General features: G+C 47.2%; 1 protein-coding gene across 2 annotated transcripts in view; it reads left to right on the top strand.

Annotated features, from left to right (window-relative positions):
• The window catches only part of TMEM184B (transmembrane protein 184B), a 64,124-nt gene that overhangs the window by 8,414 nt on the left and 28,015 nt on the right, over positions 1 to 27,695 (top strand). For both annotated transcript variants that reach the window (XM_038756449.1, XM_038756450.1), the window contains exon 2: positions 24,950 to 25,145. In XM_038756449.1, the coding sequence (XP_038612377.1) occupies positions 24,978 to 25,145 (168 nt within the window). In that variant the 5' untranslated portion in view covers positions 24,950 to 24,977. The remainder of the gene's footprint in view (positions 1 to 24,949; positions 25,146 to 27,695) is intronic.

Raw genomic sequence — 27,695 nt, 5'->3', positions numbered from 1 at the left:
GAAGTACAAATTGGCAACATATAGAGACAGTCCCTACCCAACAGTGGGCTCACAGTCTAAAAGGGGAGACAGAGAACAAAACCAAACATACTAACAAAATAAAATAAATAAGATAGATATGTACAAGTAAAATAAATAGAGTAAGCGCTTAGAACTGTGGTTAGCACATAGTAAGCGCTTAACAAATACCATTATTATTATTATTATTACCCCAGCACTTAGTCTAGTACCCGGCACCCAGTAAGCACATAAAAAAAAATTAAAAAAAAAAAGGCCGGGCAAGATTGTCATTTCAAGGCAAAGCATTGGTGTTTTTCCAGACCTTTTGGGCCTTGTGTGCGTGCTACTGCCCATATTTTCTGTGTGTTTGTAACAGCCCTTATTTTATTTTTTTCCCCTACTTTCCCTACTTTCCCTTTGATGGCTTTGTTATGGCTGGGAGGGTCGGCCCAACCCAGCCCCAGAAGGGGCTGTCTTCTATTTTCAGCCTTTCTGGGCTCTGTGGCCTCCCCGGGGTGGAAACAGCCTCAGGAAAGCCAGGTGAGACGGGTTTTATTGTGCTTTGAAGCCTAACAACACAAGTGTGTCTCCTACTGTGGAGTTCTTAGGTAAAGCTTTTAGATGGTAGGCTCCTGAAGGGGCTCCGACCAGGTCTTCTCAGAAATATCCCGGGAGGGGGTTGAGCTTGAGTTGAGTTTCCTTAGTCCAAGTGGCTCTCATTGGAGTCCTCTTCACTTAAGTAACCCAGATCCTTGAGTGAGGGAAAGATTCTTTGGAGCATGTTTTCCCCCGATAAATTAACTTGAGGTGATTACAACTGTAGCACTCTAACCCACTCTCCTCTCAGAACCTCCGTTCTATAGTTTTTTTCTACCTTCTGGAAGTGTGTGTTTAGGGGGAAAAAGAAAACATTCCAGAGCCTTTGAAGAGTCCTGAGGCGCTCCTGGTGTATATAGCTGTGATTCCTGAATATATTGTCGTCTATACTCTCTTGCCTAGAAGCCTTATCAGGTTTTCTAATGGCTTTTCCTCTCCTTATGCCCAACTTCCGTCCTACATATTTATTACCCTATTTATTTTATTTGTACATACTATATTTTATTAATGATGCATATATAGCTCCCCCTTCTAGAATGTGAGCCCACTGTTGGGTAGGGACTGTCTCTATATGTTGCCAACTTGTACTTCCCAAGCACTTAGAACAATGCTGTGCACACAGTAAGCGCTCAATAAATATGACTGATTGATTATGCACCCGCCCTCACGACTTTTTAACTTTGATGAAGCTGCTCTGCCTCCTCCCTCTCTCTCCTTTCTTCCCACAAATAGCTCTCAAACCCCACACCTTTCCCCTGAGAATATCGCCTCAGCCTCTCCTTAGCATCTCAGCCCTTAGTGACTTCCCATCCTCTCCTTCTCTCTTCCTTTCACCCCTTCCTGCCTCCAGCCAGCTGCATCTTCCAGCCTTGAGGACTCTGTGTCAACTCTGGCGGGCCTCCAGGAACACATTTTGGGGAAACTCTGGTCTATTTTAGAGCGGAGGGCTGAATTAGCCGCTCTCTGCTAAAAAGTCCCATCTCTTCAGTGTTAAATGTTCCTTCGGATTTTTCCGAAGCCCATGGCTTCCCTGGATTGTGAGCATACCTGCTACGAGTGTCTGCTCTTTTCACGTGCCGTGGTTGACCTCTGGTGCTGCCATATTGACTTATTCCTAAAGGAACCTGGAGTCAGTCATTTGTATTTATTGAGCGCTTACTGTGTGCAGAGCACTGCACCAAGGGGTTGGGAGAGCTTGCAGTCTAGATGAGAAGACAGACACTAATATAAATGTTACAGATATGTGCATACATGTTTGTGGGGCGAGGAGGAGGGATGAAAAAAGGGAGCAGGTCAGGGTAATGCCAAAGGGAGTTGAAGAAAAGGAAAAGAAGGCTTAGTCAGGGAAGGCCTCATGGAGGAGATGTGCTTTCAATACGGCTTTGAAGGGAGAGAGTAATTATCTGTCAGATATGAGGAAGGAGGGTTTTCCAGGTCAATCAATCAATCAATCGTATTTATTGAGCGCTTACTATGTGCAGGTCTGAGGTCGGTGGTGAGATGGATGAGATTGAGGTACAATAAGAAGGTTAACATTAGGCAAGCGAAGTGTGTGGGCTGGTTTCTAGTTGGAGAGTAGCAAGGTGAGGTAGGAGGGGGCAAGGGGATTGAGTACTTTGATGATGATGATGGCATTTGTTAGGCGCTTACTATGTGCCTAGCACTGTTCTAAGCACTGAGGTAGATCCAGGGTAATCAGGTTGTCCTACGTGGGGCTCGCAGTCTTAATCCCCCACTTTGCAGATGAAGGAACCGAGGCATAGGGAAGTTAAGTGACTTGCCCAAGGTCACACAGCAGACAAATGGCAGAGCCGGGATTAGAACCCATGACCTCTGACACCCAAGGCAAGGCTCTTTCCACTAAACTACACCGCTTTAAAGCCAATGGTGAGAAGCTTCCTGAGAATTAAACCCAGCCCTTCTCCCCTGGCTTCCCAACCCAGTCTGAACTAGATAGGGACAGACAAGATGAAATGCAGAGGAAAAGGTGGGATTACAGGTGGTTAAGATAAGAGAATCTGCATAGTTTAGCGGAAAGAGCATAGGCCTGGGCATCAGAAAGCCCGGATTCTAATGCCAGGTCCACAGCTTGCCTGCTGTGTGACCTAGGGCAAGTCGCTTAACTTCCCTGTGCCCCAGTTTCCTCATCTGTAAAAATAGGGATGATGCGTGTTCTCTGTCCCCTTGTGGAACAAAACCTGTGTGTGACTTGCTTATGTTGTATCTACCTCCGTGCTAAGTACAGGGCTTGGCACATAGTAAGCACCGAGTAAATAACACCATTATGATTAATAGCCAAGTTGAAGAGGAAAGAGGATAGAAGAGAGCAGAGCTAAAAATACAGTCGAGTCAATGAAAGGAAGGAGTGGAAACAGTAGGCCGACACCCTGTCTGCGCCATAAAGACACAGGGAAAGGAGAAAGGAAACCAGAATCAGGAATGAAATGAAATGAAAGAATTGGTTTTTAGGGGAAGATGGTGCTGAGCTTTTTAATTTCTTTTTTTATTTTTTATGGTATTTGTTAAGCACTTACTATGTGCCAGGCACTGTACTGAGTGCTGAGGTAGGCGCATGCTTGTCCGGTTGGACCCAGTCCCTGTACCACATGGGGCTCACAATCTTAATCTCCATTTTACAGAAGAGGTAACGGAGGCCCAGTGAAGTGACTTGCCCAAGGTCACACAGCAGACAAGTGGCAGAGCCCGGATTAGAACCCAGGGCCTTCTGCCTCCCAAGCCTGTGTTCTGTCCACTAAACCAAACTGCTTCTCCATTTCAGAGGAAATCTTTAGCAGTTGGTGTTTGATGGCCAGATAGGGCCGGTGAGTGGATTAGAGAACAGATTCCCCCCAGAAGCCTTCTCATCTTCCACCTGTGTCAGAAGGGAAAGATTCTATCCAGAGCAACTTGATAGATACACTGTCCCCCGCTCCATTAATTATCGTATTTATTGAGCGCTTACTGTGTGCAGAGCACTGGACTAAGCGCTTGGGAAGTACAAATCGGCAACATATAGAGACGGTCCCTACCCCACAGCGGGCTCACAGTCTAGAGACTGAGCCCCTTCCTTCCTCTCCCCCTCGTCCCCCTCTCCATCCCCCCCATCTTACCTCCTTCCCTTCCCCGCAGCACCTGTATATATGTATATATGTTTGTACATATTTATTACTCTATTTATTTTACTTGTACATATCTATCCTATTTATTTAATTTTGTTGGTATGTTTGGTTTAGTTCTCTGTCTCCCCCTTTTAGACTGTGAGCCCACTGTTGGGTAGGGACTGTCTCTATATGTTGCCAATTTGTACTTCCCAAGCGCTTAGTACAGTGCTGTGCACATAGTAAGCGCTCAATAAATACGATTGATGATGATGATGACAGACAACAAAACAAAACACAGAGACAGGTGTCAAAGTCGTCAGAACAAATAGAATTAAAGCTGGGGATAGAGTCTTCTCTCTTCTAACAGTGGAAGCAGTAGGATAAATGCTTAGGACAGTGCTCTGAACATAGTAAGCGCTTAATAAATGCCATTAAAAAAAAAAGGGCCAGGAGACCCTGATTGTCACCAAAGGACGTAAGAGAATTCAAATGTAACAGTGAAGTTACCTCGTTGAAGTCCACAAGCCTGGTTTACTGGAAAGGTAGTACCATACTTAAAACAAACTACAATAAAAATAATTTCTGTCAAGTACCATACTTAAAACAAAATAAACAAAAACTACAATAAAAATCATTTCTGTCATTCCTGGCTCCGGGGGACGAAAAAACCGAACCTACTTGACACAAACCCTCGAGGTCTAAATAACGACTTAAATGGGTACAAGCCTAGTTTAATCACTGTGAAGTGCTCTATCCCTCCAGAGCAGTTAAACACAACTACTAACCTGCCCACCCTGAATCGAAATCTTGTTAGATCTGTCCTAACCGAATAATAATAATAATTGTATTTGTTAAGCGCTTACTATGTGCCAGGCCCTGAACTAAGCACTGGGATGGTTACAAGGTAATCAGGTTCCTGTCCCACGTGGGATTCACAGTCTAAGCAGGAGGGAGAACCAGTATTGAACCCCCATTTTGCAGATGAGGGAACAGGTCTTGAAGTGAATTGACTTGTCCAAGTCAGACAAGTGGTGGGGCCGGGATTAGAACCCAGGTCCTTCTAACTCCCGGGCCTGTGCTCTATCCACTAGGCCACCCTGCTTCTCAGGGGAGAAGCTGTTTTTTCAGGGGAGGGGTTGGACGACGGGGAAGGGGAGGGGGGCACTGAGGCCTGGGGCTGTAGACGTCACCTGGGGAGGGAACGGGACTCATCAGATAGGGCTTCCCTGGAGGGCCACTGCCTCGTGGTAGTGAGTTTTCCCTGGTGCCCGCAGCAGGCTGCCTGCACTCCTGAAACCTCGTGTGATTCATTCAGTTCATTCAATCGTATTTATTGAGCGCTTACTGTGTGCAGAGCACTGTACTAAGTGCTTGGGAAGTACAAGTCGGCAATATATAGAGACGGTCCCTACCCAACAATCAATCAATCAATCAATCAATTGTATTTATTGAGCGCTTACTATGTGCAGAGCCCTGTACTAAGCGCTTGGGAAGTACAAATTGGCAACATCTAGAGACAGTCCCTACCCGACAGTGGGCTCACAGTCTTAAAGGGGGAGACGGAGAACAAAGCCAAACAGACTAACAAAATAAAATAAATAGAATAGACATGTACAAATAAAATAAATAAATAAATAAAGTAAAAATATGTACAGACATATACCTATAATAATATGCATATATTATTATAATATATACATATAATAATATGTATATATTATTATAATATAATAATAATATAGTAATATTAATATAATAATATAGTAATCTAATGACAATAATAATGAAGATGGCATTTATTAAGTGCTTACTATGTGCAAAGCACTGGGGTAGATACAAGGTAAGCGCTGGGGAGGTGACAAGATGATCAGGTTGCGGGCCAGACCCATTCCCTGGGCCGTATGTTAATAATAATAATAATAATAACGATGACGTTTGTTAAGTGTTTACTATGTGCAGAGCACTGTTCTAAGTGCTGGGGAGGTGACAAGATGATCAGGTTGCGGGCCAGACCCGTATGTTAATAGTAATAATAACGATGGCATTTGTTAAGCGCTTACTATGTGCAGAGCACTGTTCTAAGCGCTGGGGAGGTGACAAGATGATCAGGTTGCGGGTCAGACCCGTATGTTAATAATAATAATGATGGCATTTGTTAAGCGCTTACTATGTGCAGAGCACTGTTCTAAGCGCTGGGGAGGTGACAAGATGATCAGGTTGCGGGTCAGACCCGTATGTTAATAATAATAATGATGGCATTTGTTAAGCGCTTACTATGTGCAGAGCACTGTTCTAAGCGCTGGGGAGGTGACAAGGCTACAGGGATTTGTCCTCCTCTCCCGATCGATCCCCCCCCTCAGGAAGCTTCATGGACTAGTTGAAAGAGCATAGTCTTGGAAGGACTACATGCCAGGCCAGCTTGGACTGTGTGGAAGGCACCGTACTAAGCGCCGACGTAGAATCTAATCAGGCTGGACACGGTCCCTGTCCCCCACCCAGCCCACAGTCTTAACCGTCATTTTGCAGATGAGGTAACTGAGGCACAGAGAAGTGAAGTGACTTGCCCGAGGTCACACAGCAGGCGGGTGGCAGATCCGGGAATAGAACCCAGGTCCTCTGCTTCCCAGGCCCGGGATCTAACCGCTAGGTCACACTGCTCTTCCGTAGTCATTTGTTTGATAAAAACGGGTCTCCCCTTGTAGTAAGCTCCTTGTGGGCAGAGATCGCGTCTTCCAACTCTGTACTGCACTTTCCCAAATGCTTAGTACAATGCTCTGCCCACAGAAAGCACTCAGTAAGTACCATCGATTGGTTCACTGACCCTGCATCCCTCCACTAGCCTCCCCCCTACTCCCCGTGATCAGCATCACCGTGACTTACTGTTGTGCTGGGAGCTATTTGCAGTAAGTTAAGCAGACCTCATCTCCCAAGGGGGCTTACTCACTTAACCCTGCTCTAAGCATTCAATCAATAGTAAAACTCTATTATTTCCTCTAACCCTAATCTATTTTAATGTTTATTTCCCCCTATAGACTCCATGATCCTTGTGGACGGGTATCATGGTAGCAGCTTTCTTGTAATAATAATAATTATGGTATTTGTTAAGCGCTTACTATGGGCCAAGCACTGTTCTAAGCGCTGGGGTGGATGCAAGATAGTTGGGTTGGACACGGTCTCTGTCCCACATAGGGCTCACAGTCTTAATCCCCATTTTACAGATGAGGGAACGGAGGCCCGGTGAATTGATTTGCCCCAGACCACAGCAGACAAGTGGCGGAACTGGGATTAGAACCCATGACCTTCTGTTTCCCAGGCCCGTGCTCTATCTGCTATGCATGTTGTAATGATGGCATTTATTATGTGCAAAGCACTGTTCTAAGCGCTGGGGAGGTTGCAAGGTAATCAGATTTCTAGACCGTGAGCCCATTGTTGGGTAGGGACCGTCTCTATATGTTGCCAACTTGTACTTCCCAAGCGCTTAGTACAGTGCTCTGCACACCGTAAGCGCTCAATAAATATGATTGAATGAATCAGATTGTCCCATGAGGGGCTCACAGTCTTAATCCCCATTTTACAGATGAGGGAACTGAGGACCCAGAGAAGTGAAGTGACTTGCCCAAAGGCACGCAGCTGATAGTTGGCAGAGCTGGGATTTGAACCCATGACCTCTGACTCCCAAGCCTGGGCTCTTTCCACTGAGCCACGCTGCTTCTCGTGCTTTCCCAAGCTCTGAGTATGGTTCTCTGCACCCAGTAAGTGCCCAGTAAGTACCATTGATTGCTTTGTTGAGAGCCTCCCGGGGGGCCTAGCACTGTACTAAGGTCCAGGGAGAGTGCAATAGACAGTCAGCCGTATTTATTGAGCGCTTACTGTGTGCAGAGCACTGTACCAAGCTCCTGAGAGAGTACAGTACAATAATAAACAGACACATTCCCTGCCCACAACAAGTTTACAGTCTAGAGAGTAAATAAGTATAATCTCTGCCTCTCAAGGAGCTTGCCATCTAGCAAGGGAGACGTTGAAATAAATTTGATAGGAGGAAAAAGGGACAGGTGAACCTCCGACCACAGCCCATCCACCTCTGCATCAAACAGAACCTCTTTACCATCGGCTTTAAAGCACTCAATCAACACGCCCCACCCTCTATAATAATACTGGTATTTGTTAGGCGCTTACTATGTGCATAGCACTGTTCTAAACGCTGAGGGATACAAGGTGATGCGATTGTCCCACGTGGGGCTCACAGTTTTAACCCCCATTTTACAGATGAGGTAACTGAGGCACAGAGAAGATAAGTGGCTTGCCCAAGGTCACACAGCTGACAAGTGGTATTATGTGTTGCCAATTTGTATATGTTGCCAATTTGTACTTCCCAATCGCTTAGTACAGTGCTCTGCACATAGTAAGCGCTCAATAAATACGATTGATGATGATGAAGTGGTGGAGCCTATATCATCTCACTAATCTTCTACTCCAGCCCAGCCCGCACACTTCAATCTCATCTTGCCACCGACCCCTTTCCCATGTCCTCCCTATAGTCTGGAACTTCCTTCCCTCCATAATATATGATTGAATAATAATAATAATAATATGAATTCCTCCATAATAATAATGATGGTATTTGTTGAGCGCTTACTATGTGCCAAGCACTGTTCTAATCGCTGGGGTTGATACAGGGTGATCAGGTTGTCTCACATGGGGCTCACAGTCTTCATCCCCATTTTCCAGATGAGGGAACTGAGGTCCAGAGAAGTGAAGCGACTTGCCCAAAATCACACAGCAGGCAAGCGGCGGGGCCGAGATTGGAACTCACGACCTCTGACTCCCAAGCCCGGGCTCTTTCCACTGAGCCACGCTGCTTCTCTAAGTGGTATGTGGTACGTGCCACTCTCACCTTCAGAGCACTGTTAAGGTCACATCTTCTCCAAGAGGCCTTTCCCGATAAAGCCCTTTCGTCCCCAGCGTGCTTTCCCTTCCATGTCATCTACGCACTTTGATCTGTGACCTTTAGTAATAATAATGGTGTTTGTTCATTCATTCAATCGTATTTATTGAGCACTTACTGTGTGCAGAGCACTGTACTAAGCGCTTGGGAAGTCCAAGTTGGCAACATATAGAGACGGTCAGCGGGCTCACAGTCTAGAAGGGTGAGACAGACAACAAAACAAAGTATATTAACAAAATAAAATAGAATAAATATGTACAAATGAAATAAATAAATAGAGTAATAAATACGTACAAACATATACATATATATAGGTGCTGTGGAGAGGGGAAGGAGGTAAGGCGGGGGGGTGGGAAGGGGGAGGATGGGGAGAGGAAGGAAGGGGCTCAGTCTGACAGTTACTGCCACACCTTTCAGGCAGGCAGAGAAGCTGTGTGACCTTGGGCAAATCACTTCACTTCTCTGTGCCTCAGTCACCCCATCGGTGCAAAGCACCGTTCTAAGCGCTTTAGACATTTGCTATTCACCCCACAGCACGTAGGTATAAATCTTTAAATGACATACTTTAAATCACTTATTCATATTAGTGTCTGCGCATAGGTATAAATCTTCAAATGATATATTTTAAATCACTTATTCATATTAGTGTCTGTCTTCCCTTCTAGACTATAAACTCACTATGGACAGGGAATGTGTCTGCTAACTCTGTTGTATTCTCCCAAGTGCTTAGTGCAGTGCTCTGCTCATAGTAAGCACTCAGTGAATACAGTTGATTAGTGCTTATGTAATGAAGTACGTGCGATATGTACAAAAGGGGTAGTGGAAGCTGTGACTTTGTAGATGCTCAGGTGGTGTTGAGGTTTATAAGCAAGATAGCTCAAGCAATGATTTTTGCATGCTTACTCTGTACCAAGGCTGTCTATCCCCTGGCCCCCTCCTCCCTCACCTTCCTTCTCTCCTTCTCCAGCCCAGCCCGCACCCTCCGCTCCTCTGCCACCGCTGACCTCCTCACTGTGCCTCGTTCTCGCCTGTCCCGCCGTCGACCCCCAGCTCACATCCTCCCCGTGGCCCGAAATGCCCTCCATCCGCCAAGCTAGCTCTCTTCCTCCCTTCAAAACCCTACTGAGAGCTCACCTCCTCCAGGAGGCCTTCCCACACTGAGCCCCCTTTTTCCTCTCCTCCTCCCCATCATCCCCCCCGCCCTACCTCCTTCCCCTCCCCACAGCACCTATATATGTATTTGTACAGATTTATTACTCTATTTATTTTACTTGTGCATATTTACTATTGTATTTATTTTGGTAATGATGTGCATCTAGCTTTAATTCTATTTGTTCTGACGACTTGACACCCGTCCACGTGTTTTGTTTTGTTGTCTGTCTCCCCCTTCTAGACTGGGAGCCCGTTGTTGGGTAGGGACCGTCTCTATAGTAAGAACGTTGCTGCTTTGGTTATTATTACTCTAATTACTCTAATATTATTACTGTATAATATTATATATCATTATTATTATTACTCTATTTTACTTGTACACATTCTATTTATTTTATTTTGTTAGTATGTTTTGTTTTGTTGTCTGTCTCCCCCTTCTAGACTGTGAGCCCACTGTTGGGTAGGGACCATCTCTAAATGTTGCCAACTTGTACTGCCCAAGAGCTTAGTACAGTGCTCTGCACACAGTAAGCGCTCAATAAATACGATTGAATGAATGAATGAATATATGTTGCCAACTTGTACTTCCCAAGCACTTAGTACAGTGCTCTGCACACAGTAATAATAATAATAATGATGGTGGCATTTATTAAGTGCTTACTAAGTAATAATAATAATAGCATTTATTAAGCGCTTACTAAGTGCAAAGCACTGTTCTAAGCACTGGGGAGCTTACAACGTGATCACGTTGTCCCACGGGGGGCTCACAGTCTTAATCCCCATTTTACAGATGAGGTAACTGGGGCACAGAGAAGTGAAGTGACTTGCCCAAAGTCACACAGCTGACAGTTGGCGGAGCCGGGATTCGAACCCCTGACCTCCGACTCCAAAGTCCGTGCCCTTTCTACTGAGCCACGCTGTAAGCGCTCAATAAATACGATTGAACGAATGAGTGAAAATACAGTGCAGTTGAATCAGCAGACACGTTCCCTGTCCGTAACGCGCTGACATGAGTCAGTAATCGGAGAGGGCTCCTTGGAGAAGGTGAACTTTTCAATCGGGGGGAACGTGAGCAAGAGTTCGGCGGCAAGAGAGACGAGAACAAGGCACAGAGAATAGGTTAGTTTGGGAGCGTGAAGAGTGTGAGCTGAGGCTAGTGGGAGGGGAGAGTGGATAAGTAGGTGGGAAAGAACTGATTGAGTTTCTTGATGCTGGTAGTGAGGGATTTTTGCTTGTTGGGGAGAGGAGTGGGCAACCATTGCAGTTTTTTGAGGAGAGTGGAGATTAGTGCAGAACAGTATTTTTAGGAAAAAATGATCCAGGCAGCTGAGTGAAGCATGAAAAGGAGAGGGGGAGGGCTGATGCGGTACTCAAGCCAGGAATAGCCAGCATCTGGGCTGGCAAAATGTGCCTTTTAGATCGTCGACATCATCATCGATGGTATTTATTGAACGCTTACAGCAATCAGAGCACCGTTCGTACTAAGTGCTTGGGAGAGTACAAAACAACAGAGTTGGCAGACACGTTCCCTGGCCACAGTGAACTCACGGCCTAGAGATGAAGAGGAAGGGGGTGGGTCCAGGAAATGAGAGAAACGGGAAGCGAGAGAAACAAGAAATAGGCGATCCCACGGTAAATCCTGGCGACGAGCTGAATACCCACAGAACCAAAACAGATTAAGGACAAAGGGTGGGCTCCGGTTTGGTTAAAAAAAATGGGTGGTGGTTTTGGTGCTGGACAAAGAGTTTGGAAAACAAATACCTGCCAGGCAGGCAGTGGCATAGCCTCCCCCTGCTGCTGCTTGGTATTCATTCATTCGATCGTATTTATTAAGCGTATTTATTAACTTATATATGTTTGTACATATTTATTACTCTATTTATTTATTTTACTTGTACCTATCTATTCTATTTATTTTATTTTGTTAGTATGTTTGGTTTTGTTCTCTGTCTCCCCCTTCTAGACTGTGAGCCCACTGTTGGGTAGGGACTGTCTCTATATGTTGCCAGCTTGTACTTCCCAAGTGCTTAGTCCAGTGCTCTGCACACAGTAAGCGCTCAATAAATACGATTGATTGATTGATTAAGCGCTTACTATGTGCAGAGCACTGGACTAAGCACTTGGGAAGTCCAAGTTGGCCACATCTAGAGACGGTCCCTACCCAACAGCCGGCTCACAGTCTAGAAGGGGGAGACAGACAACAAAACAAAACATATTAACGAAATAAAAGAAATAGAATAGTAAATATGTACAAGTAGAATAAATAGAGCAATAAATCTGTACAAACATATATACAGGTGCTGTGGGGAGGGGAAGGAGGTAAGGCGGGGGGGATAGAGAGATGGAAAAGCATATGACCCAAAGAATTTTGTCCTTTTTTTTTTCTAATGAGTTAAGACAGGTCCTGTACAAGTTGATTTTAGAACACAAATTTTACTTAACCTACTAGAAAAGGATACCGTACTCTGTCAGGAAGTAATTCTCTAAGTGGAAAGAGGCCTACAGTGAAGCCAAGTGAAATGGAACTGTCACCTCGGGTGAAGAACGGTTGCAACTGTTACTAGGGAGAGTAGGGAAAAAGCAAAGACAGACTTTGAAATACGTTTGGGGCAATAACGCCGTGTAGATGGGTGAGATGGCAGTTTCCCTCACCAACGCCCGGCCGGTTGGAGACATCCTGCCCGTAGAGCTGAGTTGGGGAGTTTGAGTCTCCGTGGTCACCTCGGCCCATCCCTCAGTTACACTCTTGGGGACCCCCGCCTCCTTCCCCAAAGAGGCCAATTAGTGCTTGGTGTCATGGAAATCGGATTGCGTCCACTGTTCCCACCTGCTCCAGTTCTTAGTCCTGTGCTCTTAATGCAGGAGGCTCTCGATAAATTCCACTGATGGGCTGATTAACTGGCCTAGGCTGCATTTGCCCAGCCACCATGAGAGAGGATGACTCTAAAAGTGGTGTTGGTTATCCTGTTCAGAGTGTAAACTTCTCCTCCAGGTTAGTGGCTCCAGAGTCCACACAGTGACCCAAGATCACCGTCGGGGTTGAAAGTTCAGCTCTCTGGCTTCCTTCTGTCGTCTTAATAAGAGCTCATTAAGTACCATTGGTCAATTCGGGGCACAGGGGTGAAACTGATAAGGCTTCCCTGGACACCCTCCCACTCCCCAGCCAGTGGGCAAAGGAAGCAGAAGCAAACAGCGGTGGGGTCCATATTTCCGCTGGACGGTGAGCAGGCTTTGCCTGGCTTGAGGGCCTAGCTTTCGGGGATAACCTGGAAATTGCTGTCTCTGCATTCAGTCCATGGCATTTATTGAGTGCGTACTGTGTGCAGAGCACTGTACTAAGCGCTTGGGAGAGAACAGTACAGCAGAATTAGCAGACACGTTCCCATTCTTCATCAGGAACCTCCTTTTCTGACCGTACACACCCACTCATCTCTCTCAAGTCACGCCCTGCACTGGGAAATGTAGCCTTCTGAGGAGAGGCTTTCTCTACCTCCCGACCATGCTCCTTTCTGATCCTTCCCTGAGGGTCTTTTCGCGTGCCCTTGGTGGATTGGAGGGGCAGTTGGGGGTGGTGGGCTGGTGGAGAGGATGGGGAACAGAAGCAGGGGTCTTGTGTTCTTGAGCTCCATCAGACTCCTTCACCACCACACCCCTGGCCTCTAAAAGCAGTCTTAGGGCAACGGCTCTGATCAGATCCTATCTCTGACAAGATCAGATGCAGTTACCTGTTCACTGAGGCCTAATGAACACTCTTCCCTCAGGGGATGATTAGATCTGCAGAAGGAGAGTAACTTTCTTCCCTTAGTAATAATAATAATAATAATGATGGCATTTATTAAGCACTTACTATGTGCAAAGCACTGTTCTAGTACAGTGCTTAGTACAGTGCTTTGCACAGAGTAAGCGCTCAATAAATGTGATTAAATGAATTATCTCCCTTCTCTTGTGAGAGATTGCCTCCCTCAGAGGGTTGGCCTCAGACATATTGCCATCCTGGGGTTCTCAGGGAGATGGTGAACTAGTTTTATACTTCAGCGCTAGTACGAAGTGTTGGAATAGCTACAAGATCATCAAGTTTGGCTCAGTTCCTGTCCCACAAGGGGCTTATGGTCTAAGTACGGGAGCGAATTAACTGAAAATATTAACTTCAGTTTATCTGCTTATTGAGAGTGAGGGTTTGTTTGTTTTCTGTCCCTCACAGATGCTATCAGAATGTGTGGTTAGATCTATGACTCCCGAGGGCACCCTGGGCTTACCCGAAGGCAGTTAGAACCTGGCTCGGCCCCAGAAACACCAGAGGCCCCTCTGACCCGAAGCTGGCACTTATGGAGAACAGAGTCACCCTCGGGTCGGTGGGGGGTGGGGGGGAGTGGTGGTCCCTCCCCTTTCCTCCTTCTCCTCCTCCTCCTCTTCCTCCTCCTCCTCGTGGGCTGGGACTACTGCTAGACCTGAATGCAGAAATTAACTCTCAGGTGGGGTGGCTAGTGGCCATTTCTGTGGGCTAGTAGTTTTTCTGGGTTCTATCCTCCTCCGTAAGGGCTCAGGATTTCACTTCCACTAATTAACCTCGCTCCGCTCCCCGATGTGGCTGGAAAGGAAAGATCGTAGTGGAAGGAGATCTGAGCAACTCACCCCTTGGCCCGGAAGGAGGGTCGGAAAGAACTTCGAACTTCAAGCGAGAATCACTGACAACAGTTAAGTGTTTAATCTCCACTCAACCCAGTGCAGCCTTGGTGCCAGCCCGGGGAGGGGAGAATCAATCAATCAATCAATCGTATTTATTGAGCGCTTACTGTGTGCAGAGCACTGTACTAAGCGCTTGGGAAGTACAAGTTGGCAACATATAGAGACAGTCCCTACCCAACAGTGGGCTCACAGTCTAAAAGGGGGAGACAGAGAACAAAGGGGGAGAAGAAAGGGACTCACCCCATTCCAACTGTAGTTGAGCAGAAAGATTGTGTCTCCTCAGTCCCTTCTTATCATGGTATTTGTGAAGCACTTAATAGGCGCAGAGCACTATATTAAGCACTGAGGACGATAGAAGGCAGTCAAGCTGGACACAGTTCCTGGCCTACATGGGGGCATGCAGCCCGTGTGTGTTTTTGTGTGTCAGAGGGGGTGGGAATTCTCCCCACCCCCGCCTCACAAAAGGATGCACACAGAAACACACACCGGAATGAGCAGAAAAACCTCCATCGGAGGGAAAAAGAGTGACTCAGGCTTAAAGGATTGTTTTGTCATTCTTGAGTGTGCGTGTTGGGGGGAAGGACACAGGAGATATCCTCTTTTCAAGAGCCCCGGAGTTTGGAGTAGAGGAGGGCCTGAAAGTATGAAGGAGCTTGAAGCCTAACCAGTGGTTTGCCTGAGAAGAGAGTTTCAGAAGAAGGTTCTCAGTCTCCTAAATAGACTGTACCCAAATGTGCTAATTAGTTACAAGTATAGCCCAGAGACCGTGGGTGTGTTCAGGCTGGATGAGTGAGCCTGTCTTGGTTGGATCTTGAAATGATTTGGGGCCCTGAAAAACCAGTGAATGGAAATAGCATCTTCAGAAGGATTTTTTTGGGAAAAAACAAAAAGCAGTAAAGATCTCCTCAGGTCAACACAGAAAGTGCTGGAAGGAGAGGGCAGAGAACAAGCAGGAGTGGGAAGGTGACTTGTCAGGAGAGAAAGAGGGAACTGGTGAAACATCAAAGGCCAGCCTTCCTCTGAAAACAGGGCGGTTTGGTGTTGGTGGGAGGCACTGGGGTTCTGGCATCCCATTTAAGATAATAATAACTGTGGTATTAAGCGCTTACCGTGTGCTTGGCACTGGGGTAGATACAAGCTAATCAGATTGGACACCGTCCGTGGCCCACATGGGGCTCATCCCTCATCTTCATCCCCATTCCGTTACAGATGAGGTAACTGATGCACAGACAAGTGAAGTGACTTTCCCAAGGTCACAGAGCAGACAAGGGTGGAGCCAGGATTAGAACCCAGATCTCTCTGACTCTCATAGTTGGGATGGAACAAACACCCTCGACTGGCAGGTTGGCCCAACTGGCCACCTTTGTTACGGTCCTGCTCGCCTGTGTCTACTACCTCTCTCTAGGTCCCTCTTGAATAGGCCGTTTCTATTTCGCCTGTTTTCTCTCCTACACTCGAGTGTAAGCTCCTTAAGGTCAGGGAAATGTCCTTTAACAGCTCAATTCCTTCTGTGAAGGAATTGAGGCACAGAGAAGTGACTTGCGGAGCAGGGATTAGAACCCAGGTCCTCCTGACTCCGAGACCTGTGCTTTATTCACTGAGCCTTGCTGCTTCTCTGAGCCACACTGCCTGTCATGTGACCTGTGATATGTACTCCAGGATTCTGTAGTTCGAGTAGCTAGCTCTCTTCCTCCCTTCAAGGCCCTACTGAGAGCTCACCTCCTCCAGGAGGCCTTCCCAGACTGAGCCCCTTCCTTCCTCTCCCCCCTTGTCCCCCTCTCCATGCCCCCCATCTTACCTCCTTCCCTTCCCCACAGCACCTGTATATATGTATATATGTTTGTACTTATTTATTACTCTATTTATGTTACTTGTACATATCTATTCTATTTATTTTATTTTGTTAGTATGTTTGGTTTTGTTCTCTGTCTCCCCCTTTTAGACTGTGAGCCCACTGTTGCGTAGGGACCGTCTCTATATGTTGCCAACTTGTACTTCCCAAGCTCTTAGTACAGTGCTCTGCCCACAGTAAGCGCTCAATAAATACGATTGATGATGATGAGTAGATCTCCATCAGTCAATTGGTCTTGTTTATTGAACGCTTACTGCATACGGAGCACTGTATCAGGTGCTTGGGAGAGTACAGTGTAACGGAGTTGGTGGGCATGTTCACTCCCCACGGTGAACTGACAGGCTAGCGGGAGACAGTCATTAATAGAAATAAATAAATTATGGAGATGGACATAAGAACTGTGGGGCTGAGGGAGAGGTGAATAAAGGGAGCAAATCAGGGTGACACAGAAGGGAGTTTGGGAGAAGAAATGAGAGCCTAGTCGGGGAAGGCCTTGGAAGAAATGTTCCTTCAATACGACTTTGAAGTCGGTGGTGGTCTGGTAATGCGGCTCCCTCTCCCTCTCCCCCTTTCCCTCCCCCTCTTCCTCCCTCCCCCTCCTACTTTCGAAGTTATAAAATGGTAAGGAGTCATTCAGGCTTGGTGTCAGTGTGGCCAGCTTTCTGGGCAGCATGTTGTAATAATAATGATGGCATTTGTTAAGCGCTTACTATGTGCAAAGCACTGTTCTAAGCCCTGGGGGGGATACAAGGTGATCAGGTTGTCCCATGTGGGGCTCACAGTCTTAATCCCCATTTTACAGTTGAGGTAACTGAGGCTCAGAGAAGTTAAGTGACTTGCCCGAGGTCACACAGCAGACATGTGGTGGGATTCGAACCCATGACCTCTGACTCTAAAGCCCGTGCACTTTCCACTGAGCCACGCTGCTTCTCTACCAGAGCCTTGGTGAGCTGTTAAAGGACATTTCCCTGACCTTAAGGAGCTTACATCATCAATCATCATCAATCGTATTTATTGAGCGCTTACTATGTGCAGAGCACTGTACTAAGCACTTGGGAAGTACAAACTGGCAACGTATAGAGACAGTCCCTACCCAACAGTGGGCTTACAGTCTAAAAGTCTCACAGTCACACTTACACTTGAGTGTGGGAGAGAAAATAGGCGAAATAGAAACGGTCTATTCAAGAGGGACCTAGAGAGAGGTAGTAGACACAAGCGAGCAGGACCGTAACAAAGGTGGCCAGTTGGGCCAACCTGCCAGTCGAGATGTTTGTTCCATCCCAACTCAACTATGAGAGTCAGAGAGACCTGGGTTCTAATCCTGGCTCCGCCACTTGTCTGCTCAGTGACCTTGGGAAAGTCACTTCATTTCTCTGTGCATCAGTTACCTCATCTGTAAAATGTGGATCAAGAATGTGAGTCCCATGTGGGACGTGAACTGTGTCCAACCTTGTGTCTACCCCAGCACTTAGTACAGTGAAGAGAAACAGCGTGGCTCAGTGGAAAGAGCCTGGGCTTTGGAGTCAGAGGTCATGGGTTCAGATTCTGCCTTTGCCACCTGTCAGCTGTGTGACTTCCGGCAAGTCACTTCACTTCTCTGGGCCTCAGTTCTCTCGTCTGTAAAATGGGGGTGAAGACCGTGAGCCCCCTGTGAGACAACCTGGTAGTAATAATAATAATAATAATAATAATAATAATAATAATGGCATTTATTAAGCACTTACTATGTGCAAAGCACTGTTCTAAGTGCTGGGAAGATTACAAGGTGATCAGGTTGTCCCACAGAGGGCTCACAGTCAATCCCCATTTTACAGATGAGGTAACTGAGGCACAGAGAAGTTAAGTGACTTGCCCAAAGTCACACAGCCGACAATTGGCAGAGCCGGGATTTGAGCCCATGACCTCTGACTCCAAAGCCCAGGCTCCTTCCACTGAGCCATGCTGCTTCTATTAAATAAATAGGGTAATAAATACATAAATACTGTATATATATATATATATATATATACATATATATATATATACATATATACAGGTGCTGTGGGGAGGGGAAGGAGGTAACGTGGGGGGGATGGAGAGGAAGAAGTTATTAAGTGACTTGCCCAAAGTCACACAACTGACAGAGGCAAGATTTGAACCCATGACCTTTGACTCCATAGCCCGGGCTCTTTCCACTGAGCCTTGTAACCTCCCCAGCACTTAGAACAGTGCTTTGCACATAGTAAGCGCTTAATAAATGCCATTATTATTACTATTATTGCAGTGCCTGACACGTCGTAAGCGCTTAACAAATGACATTAAAAAAAAAATCAGCCTCTTTCACCAGTCTCTCTGCCCACAGCCTCTCCCCTCTCCAGTCCATAATTCATTCCGCTGTGTGGATCATTTTTCTAAAATATCATTCTGCACAGTCTCCCCAATCCTCTCCACATCGAGCAGCACGGCTTATGGTTAGAGCATGGGCCTGGGGGCCAGACGGCCACCGGCTCTGCCCTTTATCTGCTGTGTGACTTTGGTCAAGTTCCTGTATTTCTCTGTGCTTTTGATAGTTCATCTGTGAAATGATGATTAAGACTGAGAGCTCTCTGTGGGGTAGCGACTGTGGCCAACTCAGTTATCTTGGATTGCTCCAGGGCTCAGTACAGTGCCTAGCATATAGTGAACATTTAACAAATAACATTTTAAAAAAAGCAACTCTTGACCGTCAGCATTAAGGTACTCACTCAGCTCTTTCCCTCCTATTTATTCCTTCTCTTCTCCCACTACACTCCTGCTCACACTCTTTATTCTTCTGGAGCTAAGCAACTCGTGACCATCAGCATTAAGGTACTCACTCAGCTCTTTGCCTCCTATTTATTCCTTCTCTTCTCCCACTACACTCCTGCTCACACTCTTTATTCTTCTGGAGCTAAGCACCTCTTGACCATCAGCATTAAGGTACTCACTAATCTCTTTCCCTCCTGCTTATTCCTTCTCTTCTCCCACTACACTCCTGCTCACACTCTTTATTCTTCTGGAGCTAAGCACCTCTTGACCATCAGCATTAAGGTACTCACTAATCTCTTTCCCTCCTGCTTATTCCTTCTCTTCTCCCACTACACTCCTGCTCACACTCTTTATTCTTCTGGAGCTAAGCCCCTCTTGACCATCAGCATTAAGGTACTCACTAATCTCTTTCCCTCCTACTTATTCCTTCTCTTCTCCCACTACACTCCTGCTCACACTCTTTATTCTTCTGGAGCTAAGCCCCTCTTGACCATCAGCATTAAGGTACTCACTAATCTCTTTCCCTCCTACTTATTCCTTCTCTTCTCCCACTACACTCCTGCTCACACTCTTTATTCTTCTGGAGCTAAGCACCTCTTGACCATCAGCATTAAGGTACTCACTCATCTCTTTCCCTCCTACTTATTCCTTCTCTTCTCCCACTACACTCCTGCTCACACTCTTTATTCTTCTGGAGCTAAGCACCTCGTGACCATCAGCATTAAGGTACTCACTCAGCTCTTTCCCTCCTATTTATTCCTTCTCTTCTCCCACTACACTCCTGCTCACACTCTTTATTCTTCTGGAGCTAAGCACCTCTTGAACATCAGCATTAAGGTACTCACTCAGCTCTTTCCCTCCTATTTATTCCTTCTCTTCTCCCACTAAACTCCTGCTCACACTCTTTATTCTCCTGGAGCTAAGCACCTCTTGACCATCAGCATTAAGGTACTCACTCAGCTCTTTCCCTCCTACTTATTCCTTCTCTTCTCCCACTGTACTCCTGCTCACACTCTTTATTCTTCTGGAGCTAAGCAACTCTCGACCATCAGCATTAAGATACTCACTCAGCTCTTTCCCTCCTATTTATTCCTTCTCTTCTCCCACTACACTCCTGCTCACACTCTTTATTCTTCTGGAGCTAAGCAGCTCTTGACCATCAGCATTAAGGTACTCAGCTCTTTCCCTCCTACTTCTTCCTTCTCTTCTCCCACTACACTCCTGCTCGCACTCTTTATTCTTCCGGAGCTAGCACAATCAATGTGCTTTGTTCTTTTTTTCTCCCACCATTGACCTGTTGCTCACACATCCTCCCCAGGATTCCCCCCTTCAATTAATAAATTCTTAATTAAGCACCATAGATGGATAGAAGAGGGGCCTGGGAAGCAGAAGGACCTGGGTTCTTAGCTCTGCTTCTTGTCTGCTGTGTGACCTTGGGCAAGTCACTTAACTTCTCTAGCCTCAGTGACCTCATCTGTAAAATGGAGATGAGTCTGTGAGCCCCATGTGGGGCAGGGACTCTGTCCAACCTGATTAGCTTATCTCTACCCCGGTGCTTTACCCCCTAAACAGTTAACAAATGCCGTCATTATCATTATTATTCCTCAGTTAATTTCTCATAACCTCAACTGCCACATCGGCATTTTTAAGCCTCTTAAGCACTAAATTGCTCACAACTCCCCATTGTGTTTAATGTACAGATCTTTCGACTCTATTTCCTCCTCTCTGTAATTTATTTTAGTGCCTGTCTCCCTCTCTTGATTGTTTCGCCCCTGGAAGGCAGGGATAGTAGTAATAATAATTAAGGTATTTAAGTGCTTACTATGTGCCAGGCAGTGTACTAAGCGCAGGGATGGAGAAGCAGCGTGGCGCAGTGGAAAGAGCCCAGGCTTGGGAGTCAGAGGTCGTGGGTTCTAATCCCGCCTCCGCCACTTGTCAGCTGTGTGGCTGTGGGCATGTCACTTAACTTCTCTGTTTGTACATATTTATTACTGTATTTATTTATTTTACTTGTACATATCTATTCTATTTATTTGATTTTGTTAGTATGTTTGGTTTTGTTCTCTGTCTCCCCCTTTTAGACCGTGAGCCCACTGTTGGGTAGGGACTGTCTCTATATGTTGCCAACTTGTACTTTCCAAGCGCTTAGTATAGTGCTCTGCACACAGTAAGTGCTCAATAAATATGATTGATTGATTCTCTGGGCCTCAGCTGCCTCATCTGCAAAATGGAGATAAAGACCGTGAGCCCCACGAGGGACAACCTGCTGACCTTGTGTCTACTCCAGTGCTTAGAACAGTGCCTGGCACATAGTAAGCGCTTAACAAATACCGTCATTAGTATCATTAAAAGCAAATCGGATTGGACACAGTCCCTGTCCAATATGGGGCTCCCAGTCTCAATCCCCATTTTGCAGATGAGGTAACTGAGGCACAGAGACGTGAAGTAACTTGCCCAAGGTCACACAGCAGACAAGTGGCGGAGCTGAGATTAGAACCCATGACCTTCTGGCTCCCAGGCTGATGTCCTATGCAATATGCCGTGCTGTCGGAAGTAGACTGGCAACGTCCTGACTGGCAACGTCCCCCTCTCTCCCCTTCTCTCCCTCGTCCTCCTCTCCATCCCCCCCATCTTACCTCCTTCCCTTCCCCACAGCACCTGTATATACGTATATATGTTTGTACATATTTATTACTCTATTTGTTTATTTATTTTACTTGTACATATCTATTCTATTTATTTTATTTTGTTAGTATGCTTGGTTTTGTTCTGTCTCCCCCTTCTAGACTGTAAGCCCACTGTTGGGTAGGGACTGTCTCTATATGTTGCCAACTTGTACTTCCCAAGCGCTCAGTACAGTGCTCTGCACACAGTAAGCGCTCAATAAATACGATTGATTGATTGACCTGTGGCCCGAAGCCCCCTCCCTACTTCTAGGTCATCGTCCCCCATGTCTGTTGGGCCAGGCAGGGGGCTCAAGAAATCGAATTAATGGTGCCGTCATCCCCGGTCCCTTCACCTCCCCGCCCCTTCCACCCCAACCCTGCCTGTTGTAGGGAAAGGACCACGCGACGGCTCCTTGAATCGGGGGGCCGAGGCTTTGGGGGAACCAAAAAGCGATCGAGCCCACCGCTCGGGCTCCAAGCTGTGTCAAATGCTTCCCGAGCCGGGCCTCTGGCGGCTTAGAGGAAATAACCCAGACTTGGGAGCCAGAGGTCTTGAATTCTAATCCCGGCTCCACCACTTAATCAGCTGTGTGACTGTGGGCAAGCCACTTCACTTCTCTGTGCCTCAGTGACCTCATCTGTAAAATGGGGGTGAAGACTGTGAGCCCCACGTGGGACAACCTGATCACCTTGTATCTACCCCAGCGCTTAGAGCGGTGCTTGGCACAGAGTAAGCGCTTAACAAATACCGTCATTATTATTATTATTATTATTATTATTATTTTATCATTATTATTATTATTATTAGCTCATTGCTCCAGCCTCGGTTTCAGGCCGGGATCCGGTTCAGAGCGTTGGAATGAAATCGGAGTGTTCTTGGAGCCCGACGGATTAGCTCCCCTCGGCTACTGAGAGAAGCAGTGTGGCTCAATGGAAAGAGCCCGGGCTTGGGAGTCAGAGGTCATGGGTTCGAATCCTGGCTCCGCCACTTGTCAGCTGGGTGACTTGGGGCAAGTCACTTCACTTCTCTGGGCCTCAGTTCCCTCATCTGTAAAGTGGGGATTAAGACTGTGAGCCCCTCGTGGGACAACCGGATCACCTTGTAACCTCCCCAGCTTAGAACAGTGCTTTGTACGTAGTAAGCGCTTAATAAACGCCATTATTATTTTTATTATTACAGTTATTTAGACATTTTGGGAGCGGCGGCGGGGTCCAGATGGAGGATTCAGAAGTGTCTGCTGGGGGGGACTCTGTCACTTGTCACCCGGTCCCCGAGGGGTGGGAAGGAAGGGGGGCACACCCGGGCCCCTCGTCTAGTTTGGAAAGAAGCTACACTTATCCCTTAAAAAAGCAGAAGACCGGCGGCGGAGGAAGCAGCGTGGCTCAGTGGAAAGAGCACGGCCTTGAGAGTCAGGGGACGTGGGTTCTAATTCCGCTTCCGTCACTTGTTCATTCATTCATTCATTCATTCAGCTGTATTGAGCGCTTACTGTGCGCAGAGCACTGTACTAAGCGCTTGGAAAGTACAGTTCGGCAACAGATAGAGACAGTCCCGACCCAACAACGGGCTCACAGTCGAGAATGGGGAGACAGACAGCTAAACACAACAAGCAGCCAGGCGTCAGTACCATCAAATAATAATACTGATGGCATTTATTAAGCATTTACTATGTGCAAAGCACTATTCTAAGTGCTGGGGAGGTTACAAGAGAAGCAGCGTGGCTCAGTGGGAAGAGCCCGGGCTTGGGAGTCAGAGGTTATGGGTTCGAATGCCGGCTCTGCCACCTTGTAACCTCCCCAGCGCTTAGAACAGTGCTTTGCACATAGTAAGCGCTTAAGAAATGCCATCATCATTATTATTATTATTATTATTACAAGGTGATCAGGTTGCCCCACGGGGGGGCTCACAGTCTTCTTCCCCATTTTACAGATGAGGGAACTGAGGCACAGAAAAGTTAAGTGATTTGCCCAAAGCCACACAGCTAAGTGGTGAAGAATAAATAGAATTATAGCTATATACACATCATTAATAAAATAGAGTAATAAATATGTGCAAATATGCACAAATGCTGTGGGGAGGGGCTGGGGGGTAGTAATAATAATAATAATGATAGCATTTATTAAGCGCTTACTATGTGCAAAGCATGGTTCTAAGCGCTGGGGAGGTTACAGGGTGATCAGGTTGTCCCATGGGGGACTCACAGTCTTAATCCCCATTTTCCAGATGAGTTAACTGAGGCGCAGAGAAGTGAAATGACTTGACCAAAGTCACACAGCTGACAATTGGCAGAGCCGGGATTTGAACCCATGACCGTGAGCCCACTGTTGGGTAGGGACTGTCTCTATATGTTGCCAATTTGTACTTTCCAAGCGCTTAGTACAGTGCTCTGCACATAGTAAGCGCTCAATAAATACGATTGATGATGATGGTGACCTCTAACTCCAAAGCCCGGGCTCTTTCCACTGAGCCACGCTGTTGCCCCTAAACTCACAAGGGGTCCCTTGCCCAGCATTGTGGCTCAGTGGAAAGAGCCCGGGCTTGAGAGTCAGAGGTCATGGGTTCTAATCCCACCTCTGCCACTTGTCAGCTGTGTGACTTTGGGCAAGTCACTTCGCTTCTCTGGGCCTCAGTTCCCTCATCTGTAAAATGGAGATTAAGGCTGTGAGCCCCACGAGGGGCAACCTGATGACCTTGTGTCTACCCCGGCTCTTAGAATCAATCAACCAATCAATCGTATTTATTGAGCGCTTACTGTGTGCAGAGCACTGTACTAAGCGCTTGGGAAGTACAAGTTGGCAACATATAGAGACGGTCCCTACCCAACAGTGGGCTCACAGCCTTAGAACAGTGCCTGGCACATAGTAAGCACTTAAATACTAGAGAAGCCGCGTGACTCAGTGGAAAGAGCACAGGCTTGGGAGTCAGAGGTCGTGGGTTCTAATCCCGGCTCCGGCACTTGTCAGCTGTGTGACCTTGGGCAAGTCACTTAACTTCTCTGAGCCTCAGTTCCCTCATCTGTAAAATGGAGGTGAAGACCGTGAGCCCCACGTGGGACAACCTGATGACCTTGTATCTCCCCCAGTGCTTAGAACAGTGCTTGGCGCATAGTAAGCGCTTAACAAACGCCCTCCATCGTATTATTCTCCGTCTGCCCCAGCCTGACTCCGTGCTCTCCCCTTGCAGGTTGTCGGTGTCCGGCCCCCGAGGCACGATGTTGGTGACGGGCGCCTCTCCGACGGCGGTCGCGGCCCCCAGCGTCTCGGCGGGGCCCGCCGGCAGCCCGGCCGTCGTGGAGCAGCCGATATTCCTGATGACGACGGCGGCCCAGGCCACCTCGGGCTTCTTTGTGTGGACGGCTCTGCTCATCACCTGCCATCAGGTGCGGGCCGGCCCTGGCTCCTTCCCCATCCCCTCTTCCCCTTCCCCATCCCCTCTTCCCCTTCCCCATCCCCTCTTCCCCTTCCCCATCCCCTCTTCCCCTTCCCCATCCCCTCTTCCCCTTCCCCATCCCCTCTTCCCCTTCCCCATCCCCTCTTCCCCTTCCCCATCCCCTCTTCCCCTTCCCCATCCCCTCTTCCCCTTCCCCATCCCCTCTTCCCCTTCCCCAACCCCCTCTTCCCCTTCCCCATCCCCTCTTCCCCTTCCCCATCCCCTCTTCCCCTTCCCCATCCCCTCTTCCCCTTCCCCATCCCCTCCTCCCCTTCCCCATCCCCTCCTCCCCTTCCCCATCCCCTCCTCCCCTTCCCCATCCCCTCCTCCCCTTCCCCATCCCCTCCTCCCCTTCCCCATCCTCTCCCACTCCAAAGCAGCGCGCCTCAGTCCACTCCGGGGACCCCCTGCCCGCTGGCAGGGAAATGACCCCAGAAGACACTGTGAGCCACCCTGTCCCCCCAGACCAAAAGCAGCACGGCCTAGTCGGTGGAGCACGGGGCTGGGAGTCAGAAGGACTTGGGTTCTAATCCATCAATCGTATTTATTGAGCGCTTACTGTGTGCAGAGCACTGCACTCAACGCTTGGGAAGGACAAGTTGGCAACATATAGAGACGGTCCCTACCCAACAGTGGGCTCACAGAGAAGCAGCGTGGCTCAGTGGAAAGAGCGTGGGCTTTGGAGTCAGAAGTCATGGGTTCGGATCCCAGCTCCGCCACACGTCTGCTGTGTGACCTGGGGCAAGTCGCTTCACTTCTCGGAGCCACAGTGACTTCATTTGTAAAATGGGGATTAAGACTGTGAGCCCTCCATGGGACAACCTGATCACCTTGTATCCCCCCCAGTGCTTCAAACAGTGCTTTGCACATAGTAAGCGCTTAACAAATGCCGTCATTATTATTATCATTCTAATCCCGGCTCTGCCGCTTGTCTGCTGTGTGACCTTCATTTCTCTGGGCCCTTCTCTGGGCCTTATTTACCTCATCTGTAAAATGGGAATTAAGACTGTGAGCCCCTTGTGAGACAGGGACTGTTTCCAACCTGATTAGCTTGTGCCTATCTCAATCAATCAATCAATCATATTTATTGAGTGCTTACTGTATGCAGAGCACTGTACTAAGCGCTTGGGAAGTACAAGTTGGCAACATATAGAGACGGTCCCTACCCAACAGTGGGCTCACAGTCTAGAAGGGGGAGACAGAGAACGAAACCAAGCATATTAACAAAGTAAAATAAATAGAATAGATATGTACAAGTAAAATAAATAAATGAATAGAGTAATAAATATGTACAAACATATATACAGGTGCTGTGGGGAAGGGAAGGAGGTTAGTACAGTGCCTGGCACCTAATAAGCGCTTAACAAATACCACAATTATTATTATCATTTTGTCTGATTATATATTTTACTTTGGTGGTTTTCGTTAAGCACTTAGTAGGTGCCAGGCACTGTACTAAGCACCGGAGAAGATATGAGGCAATCCAGTCGGACACAGTCCATGTCCCAGATGGAGCTCACAGTCTTAATCCCCATTTTACAGGGGAGGTAACTGAGGCACAGAGAGTTAAATGACTCGCCCAAGTTCATGCAGCAGACAAGTGGCAGAGCTGGGATTGGAACCCAGGTCATTCTGACTCCCAGGCTGTTGTTCCGTCCACCTAGGCCGTGCTGCTTCTCATTTCAATCCCATTAATCAATCCATCAATCAATCTTATTTATTGAGCGCTTACTCTGTGCAGAGCACTGTACTAAGCGCTTGGGAAGTGCAAGTTGGCAACGTATAGAGACGGTCCCTACCCAACAGTGGGCTCACCGTCTAGAAGGGGGAGATAGAGAACAAAACAAACATAGTAACAAAATAAATAGAATAGATATGTACAAGTAAAATAAATAGAGTAATAAATGCGTACAAGCATATATACATATATACAGGGCTCTGGGAAAGGGAAGGAGGTAAGGCTTGTGGGGGATGGAGAGGGGAAGGAGGGGGAGAGTTGCACAATGGTTGGCATGTAGACAGCACTCAACAAATACCACGGTGATAATGATTATTAATCCCGATGCCATTGTAGTCCCCCAAACTCCTAGTCCAGTGCATTGCACACAGCAGACAGCCGCTCAGTACAGTGGATTGACTTCGCTGGATGAGTTTGTGGCAGTGAAAGGGGCTTCTTAGGAGATTAATCGCCCCCGCTCCCCCCACGACGGACCTGTCCCTGGCAAGGATAAAAAGGGATTAATTAATTTATTTATTGTGGCATTTATTAAGAACTTACTATGTGCAAAGCACTGTTCTAAGCGCTGGGGAGTTTACAAGGTGATCAGGTTGTCCCACGTGGGGCTCACAGTCTCTATCCCCATGTTACAGGTGAGGTCACTGAGGCCTAGTGAAGTGAAATGACTTTTTTTTTTTTTTGGATGGTATTTAAATGCCATCATTATTATTAAGTGCTTACTATGTGCAAAGCACTGTTCTAAGCACTGGGGAGTTTACAAGG

This window comes from Tachyglossus aculeatus, chromosome 14 (genome assembly GCF_015852505.1).
Source record: "Tachyglossus aculeatus isolate mTacAcu1 chromosome 14, mTacAcu1.pri, whole genome shotgun sequence".
Lineage (NCBI taxonomy): Eukaryota > Metazoa > Chordata > Mammalia > Monotremata > Tachyglossidae > Tachyglossus > Tachyglossus aculeatus.
Note: the sequence above shows the minus strand (reverse complement) of the source record. Positions and strands in the feature narration are given on the sequence as shown.